At 34.7% G+C, this 12,297-nt stretch overlaps 1 protein-coding gene across 1 annotated transcript; it reads right to left on the minus strand.

The window, feature by feature from the left end:
* Window positions 1-456: 456 nt before the first annotated feature.
* nipsnap1 (nipsnap homolog 1 (C. elegans)) lies at window positions 457-11,827 on the minus strand. Its single transcript, XM_032577548.1, has 10 exons — window positions 11,718-11,827; window positions 9,192-9,319; window positions 8,551-8,596; window positions 6,448-6,542; window positions 5,997-6,067; window positions 5,754-5,894; window positions 4,629-4,660; window positions 4,416-4,510; window positions 2,494-2,577; window positions 457-1,022 (listed from the first exon to the last, which is right to left on the minus strand). Exons 1-10 carry the CDS (start codon window positions 11,795-11,797, stop codon window positions 958-960), a joined length of 837 nt encoding a protein of 278 aa, XP_032433439.1. The 5' UTR covers window positions 11,798-11,827; the 3' UTR covers window positions 457-957.
* Window positions 11,828-12,297: the final 470 nt, after the last annotated feature.

Here is a 12,297-nt window from a genome sequence, read left to right on the forward strand (position 1 = left end):
GCCCTACGCGGACACGCCCCCCTCCTGTTAAAGCTACAGGTCAACGCTTTTAAATGACTCGCACGTGCTTTGGAAAAGTTTGAATGAACGAGCAGAAATATTACTTCCGTAATGAAATTTCAAAATAAAGGAAATGTGGTTCCCAAAACAATAATTTACTTTAGAAAATAGTAATATACACACATAAATATATAAACTTTAGAGAGGAAGTAAAAATAAAGAGCAAAGGGAACAATTTGTACTTGTGTTTGCTGCCAGTTTAAGTATATGTTGAACTGGCCGCAAATACATTATAAAAGACAAGTTGAGAAGATGAAACTATGTTTATCAACTCCTGTGAATTAAGTTGTACAAAAATGAAGTTTCAACAAAAAGTAAAGGTAACTCTATCTTTCAACTGTCTTCTTCAAGTTAAGCATGATTAATTTCCAGATTATTAAAAAGAACAACACTAACTTATTTCAAACAGTTGAGCTTTATTTATGAATGCACATTCAGGTTTACTGAGTTGCCAATGTTTTCAAAACGCCACAAAAGTCAACTTTTATTTTGAAAACTATTCATAATAGAAAGTACAAGTTTGCACATGCGGATTGCAGATCTTTCTGCACATAGTTCATATTCAAAGTTTTTCACTTTGAAAACTCCCAGAAAATTCTTTTACACATTTATAATTAAATGTAAATGACACATACTGTCAATCTGACTAATTCCTTTTAAGCGTTTGTCAGCATTTTTAAAGGATGCTTTCTCAAATAATTGGCAAGTTGTCTGGAAATACAGATATTCTGAAATACCCCCAACATTGAACCACTGTATAATTTTCAACAACTGGCTGGAGTGCAGGCAGGAAGATAGTGATCATTCAGCAGATTTAACAAACACCACTGAATAAGCTCTGGGGGAGGATGATGGTAAGTTTTAGTCATCGAGTTGCTTGTAGTTTTAGTCAACGTCTCACTGTAAAGGTGAACTCTTGGTAGGAATCATTAATCTAGACTCCATGCTCCTCACCAAAGGCACTGAGAACAAGCAGAGACACATATTATGACATAGACCTGGGTAAATTAATGAAGAATAGATTCTATTTAAATCAGCATTTTCTTTCATCATTGAAATGTTCATCACTACTGAATACATTTTTGGAATGTAATGACTATGCAGCTCACAGCCGTAGTAATGCTTAAAAAGATTTGGGTGCAAAAATTTGCATTACAGGATAACATTTATTTTTGTAGCCATCAAAATGTTTCTGATGTAATAAAGATGTTGACTTGTTTTGATGCATGTTTGATATTATTGAGCTAGAATAACACAATGTTATGTTCAGGTTTGAGATATATAGCGTTTGATGTGAGGTGAAGTTGAAGAATTTCAAATGCAGTCCTTCATTGTCATCCAATGCCTATTGTACCACAGCAATCACCACTGGCTGAAAAACAGCTCCACAGCATGATCTTCTTGTTGCCATGCTTGACAGTTGGTAGTATGGTTTTAGCTTTAAAATATTCCTTGCTTTAGTATTTTATTTATTTTTTTGGCTTTTTTTCCTCTCTACTTTAAACTAAAAATGACAACTTTATCATTTATAGTTCAAAGTAGAGAGTAATTCATAAAGTTTTTTCAACAACATTTTTAACTCCATTTTCCCTTCCAGTTGGCATAAATTATTTGCCTTTTGTTGCAATTATATATTTCAGGTCATTGAACAAATCTTAAGATTAAATAGGAATGATTTGACTACATAAAATATTTTTTTAATGACAACTTCATTTAAAACAGGGAAAGACATCTGATTCAAAGCAATGTAGTGCTGTCTGAAAATGTAATTACATCCTAAACATAATAGCTGATGAGCCAATCAAGGTAGCATCATCTGCTTCAAAGTGCTTGTGATAACTGATAATAAGTCTCTCCTTTTACGTTTGAGTAATTTTGCCCCATTGCACTTTGCAGAATTGTTTTAAGGTTCAAACATTAACAGCTGTTTTAAGGTTATGAGACAGTATCTGAACTGTATTTGAGTTTAGACTTTGAACTTTGAGTAGGCCACTCCAAAACCTACATTGTGTTATCTTTGGACCCATCAACATCCTACCCGGTGTACTTTCGATGGTCCTGCTGCCTAACCTAAGCGAGCTTAAATTTTAAGTCATAAACTGTTGACCAGATGTTCATCTGCCGGATTTTCTGAGATAGGAGAATTAAATGGTTCGATTATCAATCCAGATCCAGAGTTGTAAAGCAGTCCCAAGTCATCTCACTACCTCCAACAGGTTTGATTCTGTGATGTATGATGTTATTTTTCTTAAATACTGTTTATCATACTCCACATTTATTAGAAATCAACTTTCACTAATTTTTTTTTCTTATCAGAAAAGACACCTTTGTAAATTATATATTTTCACATAAATGTAAACTCACAAAACAAACAGAATTTTTTTGACATTATTAGTTTTTTTAAAAGCATTATTGTTGCTGGACTTGTCTTACCTGTATAATACACATTAACATCCCAGCCCTCTTTCTGCCAGGCAGAGTTTCTTGTTTCCTCTCTAGATTGAAGGCTTTCATAGGCTACAAAGACATAACAAATATTATATCATGTGTAAGTGAATTTATAGTAGATAAAAAAAAACAAAAAAACATTCGTGCATTGCTGTATCTTGTTTCTCCCATTTATTATGATCACTGTAATAATCACCATACATATATTCCCAAAAAGTAATATTTGGATCTGCTTGTCAAAGATTGTTGCAAAACTATCAAAAATATTCTTTAGTATTAGATATTCTGTTTACCACAGCAGTCATCACAACAGTACACTACTTCTCTGCAGCCTAAAAAGTGTTTACATGCAGCTAAAAATGTGTGCAGAATTTAGAGTCTCGGTTTATGATTCATGAGCTTAAAAGGAACATAAAGAATATCAAAGATTAATATCTATCTATATAACCAACAATTGTTGGTTTGTCCAAATTTGCAACATACAGTATGTTTCTGCTATTGTCATGAGGCATAAGCAAGAAACTTAGAGAAATCCTCCTCCTGTTAAGTTTTAGAAAAATATGGGCATTACTGCTTATTATTACTAAAAAAATTCCAACGGCATAATAAAACAGAAGTGACTCTCATTCCATCTCAGTGTTTTGTCTTTAAGTTGGACTGTTTTTATTTTTAAAGTTTTGAGTCATCCTGAGGAATAAGCTTATATTGCCATCAGAGTCTTTCTAACAGTATGCAAATTTACCCAGGACAAGCTTACAAATGCATTGGTTGTACGCATATTAGAGGAAACATTCAGGGTTTAAAAGTTACTCCTACAAAGCCAAATCCTCATGCTTATTCAGTTGTTTATGTCTGAGCTTGCGTCACATTTTATACACGGTGTAACGGTTTGTAAGTTGATCTGTGAGGATATGCCTTTTATTCCAAGGTTGCTTGTGAACAAAATATTAAGCATTATCTATCCTCCCCAGCTGCCTGAAGTCTGTGATAAGCAAGATGGGCTTAGCTCAGATCTACAGATTTGACTTTCAAGCCACATCCAGCCTGGTAACTGCTCTAAAACTACCTGAGGCAGTCAATAATAAAATATAAAATGAAACATGCATTATGTGTTTTTTTTTTTTTTTTGCAGTCCAAATATTTTCCTGCCTTTTGGATTGAGTCTCACTCAGCGCCCATAGCTGACTCAGCTAATAGTGTCAAGCATACTTAAGATCTCAGAAATTGTTAGATGTAATAATATCCAAATTGACTTTCCTAAAATTGTGCAGCTGTCTGCTTGAGTATTTATTCACTGAAGTCAACGGTAAAATGGATCCATTTCATGGAGAACAATCTGTTGTTCTCCATGATTACAGCTTAACTGAACACGATCAGACACAATAGTGATAAACAAAAACATGGAAAAAAAGTTTTTATTTTAAAATGTATTTTTCCAAAAAATAACTATGCACAGTCACATAACAAAAGTTCACAACCATTCAGCTGGCAGCGTGGCGTGTTGCACCTTATTCTGTTGCAGTGATCACTGACACCAATAACCTTTAAAATTATATTTAAAATTCAGAATCAAATTTGGATATTTTTGGAAAAAATCAAGTTCAACCAATGATCTGACCCTCAACAACATTCATAGGTATTTATGTAGTCATCTTGGAAAATTAATTGTTAACCCTCGTTTGGTTGGACATCAGCCCATATATAAAATTTCAGAAACATGAGCATGAATGAATATTTAGATGAAGTATGGCTTAGGTGTAACGATCTGCTTGAAACCAATATGACCGTAATTTACATCTCTTACCGCGAACAAGTTAAATATAGTTGCTAATATTATTTTCTTTCATGACTCGTCCAAAAACTCTGAAACATATTTTGATACACAGCAAGCATCATAAATGACTCACCCCATAAATGATGAACAACATACAGGTCACCAATCTGGGAGAAGAACCCTCCCACTGCTTCATTGTTTTCCTGTCTGTGTTTGATTGCCCTGGCCCTGTAATGGGAGAGGTTATTTTCAGGAGGGAATTGCTCACAGAGACACATCTGAAAATTCCTCAAACAGAAGTTCAGGAGCCTGATGTTACGTTTCAGGCAAGTGAAACTTGTCTTACCAGCGATTGCCCCATTCAAGCATGGTTCCTGGCTGAAAGACAGAAGAGCAAAGACAGGCAGCTTTAATTTAATTCATGCATGTCATTTATATTTTATATACGTCTGTAATTTCATCAGGAAAAATGTTTTTGTATCTTGAGTCTACATGCAAGAACAAGTGAAGCACTAGCTGCAAACAGAAGTGATCTGTTTGCTTTCTTTCCTGGGAATAAAGAAGTGACTCCCTCACTGAGTGAGTCAGCTATGAAAAAATAGAAATTATGCAGCAGGGAGACTCAGAAAAAGTACATCAAGTCTAAGGTGAAAATACTGTTATTTGCAGACAACAGTATTGTCTGCAAATAACAGACAATACTGTTATTTGTCTGTTATAACAGATATATATGGCCATATATCCTGCCATATATATATGGCAGGATATATGGCATATATCTTGCCATATTTGTGTCTGATTACTAGCAATCACAGTAGTAAAAGTGATTACAAATTTACCTTAACGGTTAGCTCACGCAATAAACTTCAACCGATACAATTCATATAATTTCAATGTGAAGAGTAAACACCATTGAATGCAAATGGTGAGTAATCACAGTCATTGGAAAATAGTTCTCATTAGTCTCATTATAGTCATGGGAAAACAAACTATTTCCAGTGAGTCAATAGAACCACATTTAACTTGAACTAAATTTCCTATCAGTATCTCACATTGTCCTGGAGACATTTTGGTACACTTTTGTTTTCAATATTTTCAGTTCAAGAAGGTTTGCAAGCTTTTATTTCTGCACAGCTCTCTTAAGGCTCCACAGAAGCACTGTAGTTAAGCTTGGACTTTGCATGGATCACTGAAAATGCCTTGATTATTTCATTTCGAAGCCATTCTTTTGTAGATTTGTGTAGATCGTCCCTGCATTGCATTAGCATTGTCTTCATTAGGTAGTTTTCTGGTGTTCCCCAGAAAGCTGCTTAAACCTTTCTTTTAAAGAAGAAGTCACCACTACTGCCAACTAGTGCATCTAATCAGCAACATCTGGCTACAATTTCCTTTCTGAAACGCAATGGAAAATTAACATTTTATTTTAGTTTTCCACATCAAGCAGCAACCTGAAGGGACCAACACAAATTACCTTGAGCTTGTAGGTGCGTAGTTCATAGAGGTTTGGTCCTTTTCTTGGTAAAGGTTCATTCCAAAAGCTAAACTCCAGAAGAAGCTGATTTTGCCTTGAAATCAACATTTTAGCCCTCTCTTTCCGGAACTCCAAGTACTCCTAAAATGGTTGTTAATTGAAAACAAAATGCATGAAGATATAGACGAATGAAACAATTTGTTGATCTGTTACAGTTGGAAAATAAAACTGCTTACATCATACCTTGTTGACTCTTAATTTCTGCAGGCAATCAGTCAGAGCTGGATAGCCTCCTCTATATCGCCACAGATGCACTGAGCAACAAGAACAGCAGATGTCACTGTAGCCCTTCACTAAGGCACATTCCACCCACACAGCTGTGGCATACAAAACCTTCATCTCATTTCGAGCTCTCATTTTTTCTGAATGCTCCTAATGTACACCATAAACTGTAAAGGATCATCTGTAGAAAGAAAGACAATGTGTCAACTCATCGGGGGAAGTATCTGTGCTTCTGCAGGCTTCAGTCACGCTCTTCCAAACAGATTATGATCAAAGTGAAGCCACTTCAAGCAAGTGTTTGAGGCACTGAGACAGAAAAATGAATTTTCTCCTGCAGGATCTAGGATCAATCCAACTTATCTGTCTTGTAAAGTTTCTGTCAGTTCCCATTTAAGCTTTCACTTCAGCTTACCGGCTTGATCCTGCTCTCCATACCAGATATTCCAGCTTCCAACAACTTCACATGGGAAATCTTGATCCTGATGTAGTCTTCTTTGCACTTCAGCCCTACCATCAGCACAAAAAGGATCAATAAACAGTATAAAACATATAATCTGTGTAGTTTTTTTGTATTTATAAAGTACTGTTTAGATAATATATCAAAGCAAGTTACTCCACTCAAATATGCTTCTATCAAACATAATCTAATATATTGTTTTGCTAAAGGCAAATCAGCATTATATTCTCCAAAAGTTGAGAAGAAAAGAGTTCATTTTTATATTTTTACCCCATTCTGTGTCAGACAAAATATAACAAAAGACAAAAAAAAATATAAGAATGTTTAAATTTTATCAGCCATCAGTGTAAGTATCAAGAGCAAACTAATTTGATATCACATAATATTGACAGTCTCTGTTGTTATCTATCAGTCCATAAGATGTTGACTTTTGTTTACAACCTAAGTAATCAAAAGCGGCCAGAATAAACACAGCTTATTGGTTTATGGTCTATTTCTACAAAACAGAAGCATGATTAATCCAAAGGGTGTGGATTCATCATGTTTTCATCATTTATAATTCATCACTTAAAATATTTTCCCATTGAAAAAGTATTCACAAGCCTTTAACTTGATTTCCATTTTGCAATGTTATGACTACTAACTTCAATGCAAGTAGAGCTACTCAATTACATGTTAAGATGGAACAGATTATCTAATCAAGAATAATCACTGGGTCTGTCTGCATCAGATAAAACACATGCAAAGTTAACATTTGCATTCAGGTAAAACAAATATTTTTCAGTTAAATCTATGATTTTTGTCAGCAATTTTAGGGTTTGGTGTTGATAAACACATGTTGCATGAATTTAGCTAGCTGCAAGATTCACGCAACATGAATGAGTTATCCCTACTCAGGAGGCTGAAAACAAAAATACGCTGTGCGGTGGGTTGCATTAGAAGTCCTTACTGTTGTCGGAAATTTCATTAAAAAACTTCTCAGATTGAAAAAAATGGAGAAACTCAAAAGTTAAATTTTCCATCAGGAGAATGACTCTTAACATCCAGGAAGAGTTACAACTGCATAGATGAAAGCATTTGTGAAAATAGCCCTATCAAAGTTCAGATCAAAATCCAATTGAGAATATGTGGCAAAACATAAAAATCTAAGTCCATTGGAAATAGCTTGGGCTATTTCACCCAAAATACCTGAAGCTATAATTGCAACAAAATCTGGTACTACAAAATCTTGACTAAGATATTTGAATATAAATAAATAATCCAAGAATTTAAAAACATTATGCAATATACATTTGGGTTGGTCTACCATAAAATTGTAGTGAAATGCTCTTAAGTTTGTGATTGTAACACATCAAACTGTGAAAAAGTTAATGGTCTGAATATTTTTGCAAGACGTTGTATGTTTCCCAAATATGTAAGGTTTTCATTTGCAAACATGTGACACTAAATTGATCCTGCTGATGGAGGGAATGTCCTGATAACCTTTTCATGGATGCAATGTCTGCGCCTGCTGTGGCTGCTCAGCAGCATAATCCATCACATCTAGTAATTCTTTCTGCAGGTGATTTGTCTTTTAAGCAACTTCTACAAGCAGATTTCCTTTAAGGCCTCATGCAACATCATAATCGATGAAAAAACTACTTTGCTATCTTCTTACTGTATTCTCCTGTATTCATAATTTTAAATCTCCCAGTGCAAAGCAGCAGTTTAGAAGAGTCCACAGTTTTCTCATTGCAGAGGCCAAGGTTTATACAGTCAGGCTATTTATAGCTCTCTAAAATTTGCATCATCTGGCCTTTCCTAACAATCATTTGGAACCAAACCCTGTCACTAGCAAATAAGTTATTGAAACCTCAGTAAACATTATGCAGGAGTGCAAATCTGTTGCCATCTTCAACTGCTTCATAGCTCTCTATTCTTCAAAGGTTAAACTGACAACACAGTTTGACATAATATATTGAAGAAGTAAGAAAAAAAAACCCTTAAAATCTACGGCAAAAAACACAAGAAGGAAAGCGAAGTTAATAAAAGTAATATTTCACACCAGGTAACACTCACTCCAAGTTGTTGTACTCATCCAGGCACTCGGGTTTGACGTTGTGAACTTAACAAAAGAAGAAAAGAAAAGAGAGACATAGTTATCAAAGCTTGTGTTTTCTTTTAAAATACACAATCAAATTCTCCAACAAAGTAATTTCACACCTCAATTCAGCAGACTTTATATACAAAGCTGTTTTCACTGGCATAAGGTTATAGGCTATGACTGATAGAATGTTCCAATTGAAATCTCTGCACAGCATGATGTACGCTGCATAAAAGATCAAAGTCTGGAGAAAAATGGTAATTTCTTCTCAGGAGACAGACACAGTTATGATCTAAGACTCTAAAGAAAAGACTATTTTTTCTGATGTCATAAAAAGGTATAAAATTGATACATCATGTTATCAACTTGGCAGCCGCCCACTTCTTGTGCATGTGTAATGAAAATTTTTGTTTGCTCTCAGGTCCCTGTGGTTCAGCAAAGACTGGATTTAAACAAACATAATTTATTTAGCTGTTTTCTGTAGAGATATGTGGCTAAATAGACAAAAAACAGAAATCCTCTTTTTGTATTTTTCACATGTCTTTGAACCTCAGCAACACCACATTTAAAGGCAATAACCCTTTCTTTGTATGTTAGTAAAATACCGTGTGCCTACACTGGATTTTATACAGGTTGCTGGTCTCTTTCTTTGACAGCAGGTTGGAGTGGGCATCTTTCCTCGCATCCACCTTGTGCACAAATAAGGAGCGGAACCAGCCTTTGTCGCTGCTTTCTGAAAACCTCCTACACAGAAACGAGATGAAAGAAGCAAACAAAAGCGCAAAGAAAAACCATTAACATAGAGAAATTTTCAAATAAAAAAAAAAACAAAAAAAAAACATAACTCAAAGGATTGTAGGAAATGTCATGATACATGGGCTAAAATATAGTCATGCTGTTATCGTCTGAAATGAAAAATAAATATGCATACTGTATCAGGCAGTGGGTTGAGTGCAGCATAAAACTTGTATTCACCCACTGAAGTAGATATGTGGGAAATATTTACTTAAATCCTGAGAGACTCAAATCAGATTCTAATTACTAGTAACAGTAAGTTTTGAATAAAAAGTCTTTAGTTATACTTCAAGACCAGTACTTCTTCAGGCTGAGAAGCCCTTAACCCATTTAACACTCAGTCACGGACTGTCTAAATTGCCCCACGACACATCTTAATATATAATGCAACCTGAAATGAAAATAGTAGTCTCTTAACTCACATATTGTTGTTTTCTGTTGTCATCCTACTGAGAAGAGTCGTGCTGTTTGGTAAATGTGACTGACCACGACAAAACCATGAACACGTTTACTTGGGCATTTTGAGTTATTTACAGATTCTGAAAGTGTGGAGTCTAAGCTTGTCAAACATAAAGAAATAAAAAACAGCAGTTGTTCTTTATCGAACGTTGTGTGCATAACATTTAGGGTTATTTGTGATTGAGAAGCAGAAAAGTAGACTTGAGTTGCTTCAGCAGAAACAAAAAATCCTTGTCTGCACCATTGAATAAAATAATCCATCCATTGATAGAAATACTCATATCTATCGATGGTATTTATTTATTGTATTTAATTAATTAAATTTAATTATTTTAATTAAATAAAATAAAAATAGCTGTAGATGTGTAAACAGAGCATCATAGATAAGCAAAGTCATAAAAATCAGAAAACATCAGCAGAGTCGAGTCCTACTGCTGATCACATAGAGGTTTTCAAAGGAATCCAATCGCTAGTAAACGACAAATAAACATTTTCAGCAGCTGTGACTTAGCTTTCTCTAATCATATTAGTAGTTCTGGAGTTGTTTTATTTCCATTGGTATCTGACGCTTTTCTTTTGAGTGACTTAATTTTAAGCCAGTTTTCCATTATTATTTTCAACACAATCCTTTGGTAAGCTAGCTAGCGTCGTACGAGCTCACGTCACTTCAAATAAACTCTCCTTTACTTGCAGTACGGACTACTAGCATTTTTGTCGCCTTTATTGCTAATAATTGTGACTCTGCACAGTGAGCAGAGCTATTGAATTACTCTGAGTTTTCAAACTGGATCTGGAGCATTTGTACGTTTTTTTAACACTAAGAAACATATTGACAGTAGCTTAACAAAATGTAAACTGTAATATGGGAAACTATAAACACCACAGTCTGAAAACTATATTATTCATCATGTTTATAAAAGTTGTAGGTATCTTGTGGTGTTCTTTAAAAGAAAAAAAAGACTTGTATATAACTAAATGTATATTGAAACTAAAAATCAAAATTTGTATTTGTAGCCTACAAAACAATCATATCCACTATTAAACAGGCCTGCGACATTCAGCTTAACCTCCAATTCAGTGACTTTTGTTGCTTTTTATAAACTCATAATGTCTAAATCCTTTCAAAACTGCTTCAATTAACCTCAATTTCTGGCTTTTGCAAAGGATTTGAAATGTCACAGGAAGAGTGAGTGATATATCCCCCACACTTATGGATTAGGGAGAGCTGGTTCCATTTTGTGCTTTTTGAAAGCCATCTGTTAGTTCACAAACATGTTTTAAGGCTTTCTAAAACCCTCAAACTTCCAGGGTCAATGAAACTCCTCATGTAGTAACACTGTGGGCTGAAGGCTTTAATTAGGAGCTATGATTAACCACAAAACTTTTGAAAAAAAGCATAAGCTGTGTTTGAATTTTGTTAATATCAGTAAGAGCAGAAATCAATGCTGATGGAGGCCCTAAATGTGCATGTAGTGTGCTTTTACAGTACAAGGTTCAGAGGTCTAGCAAATCATTAAAGCAGGTTAGCGAATGGGTCTTAGATAATATTTAGGACTTATTTTTAATAATACAAATTTATATTAATCTATAAGAGATTTTCAAAATACTGAGATAAAACTTGTGTATTTCTAACAGTGTGCTATTACAATCAACAGTCACAGTTAGAATTTTGGGGTGATTTTCATGATCTTAACTCTAAACAAAGAAAAAGAACATAAATGATGTTTCTGAATGTTAGCAGATAGATTTTGAAATGTAGTAAGATGGTTTCCAACTTTTTACAAGTTCATGGTTTTGCTGACAAACTTAAAAATCTCCTGACTAACAATGTACAATGTTTATCGTCCAGTTTGAAAGGATGAACATACAAAAAAAAAAACAAACGTACCTGGAGGCTTGGTGTAAGTAGACAGAGCACCTGTACAGAACGTGTCCTGCACTCTGCACAGATCTGCAGCTCATCGCCATGTTCCTCTGGAAAGCAAAACAGTTGTCTGACGCTCAAGCATTCCCTGCTGGTTAATGTTTACCTCTGCTTCCGGGAGGTGAATTGACAGGTAATCAGATGGGTTGAAAACCGCTGATACGTTTTTGCCCTCCAGAGGTTAAAAACATGCGGGACTCTGTGAAGCAATGATCCAATGTGCAAACTCGACCAGCAGATAAGGTCTGTGAGAGGTGCAGGTTGAGGCAAAGAGTAGGCCTACATGTAGACTGTGTACAGGTTGACATCTTGTAATTGCATCCGTTTTGTTGTTACTTTTAAAAAAACATTTAGGAATTTCTAAAAGTGTTGACACACTTTGTATGAAAGAAAAAAACATCTCCAAAAGACGATAGATGGTCATTTAAATGCAAGGTTTGTATTCAATCTTTTGAAAGCAAAAGGTAAAAACTTCAAGTTGTAAAGGCTTTGTGTCACTAAGCAATCATGCAGCTGTTTTTTTCCCTTTTTGATTTGTCACTTT

Source organism: Xiphophorus hellerii, chromosome 12 (assembly GCF_003331165.1).
Source record: "Xiphophorus hellerii strain 12219 chromosome 12, Xiphophorus_hellerii-4.1, whole genome shotgun sequence".
NCBI lineage: Eukaryota > Metazoa > Chordata > Actinopteri > Cyprinodontiformes > Poeciliidae > Xiphophorus > Xiphophorus hellerii.

Coding starts and splice junctions, on each gene's coding strand:
- nipsnap1 (XM_032577548.1), bottom strand. CDS start 11,797: ATGGCGATGAGCTGCAGATCTGTGCAGAGTGCAGGACACGTTCTGTAC. Junction 9,320..11,717: donor TACTTACACCAAGCCTCCAG/GTACGTTTGTTT, acceptor GTTTCTGTGTAG/GAGGTTTTCAGAAAGCAGCG. Junction 4,661..5,753: donor TACGCACCTACAAGCTCAAG/GTAATTTGTGTT, acceptor TCTGTCTTTCAG/CCAGGAACCATGCTTGAATG.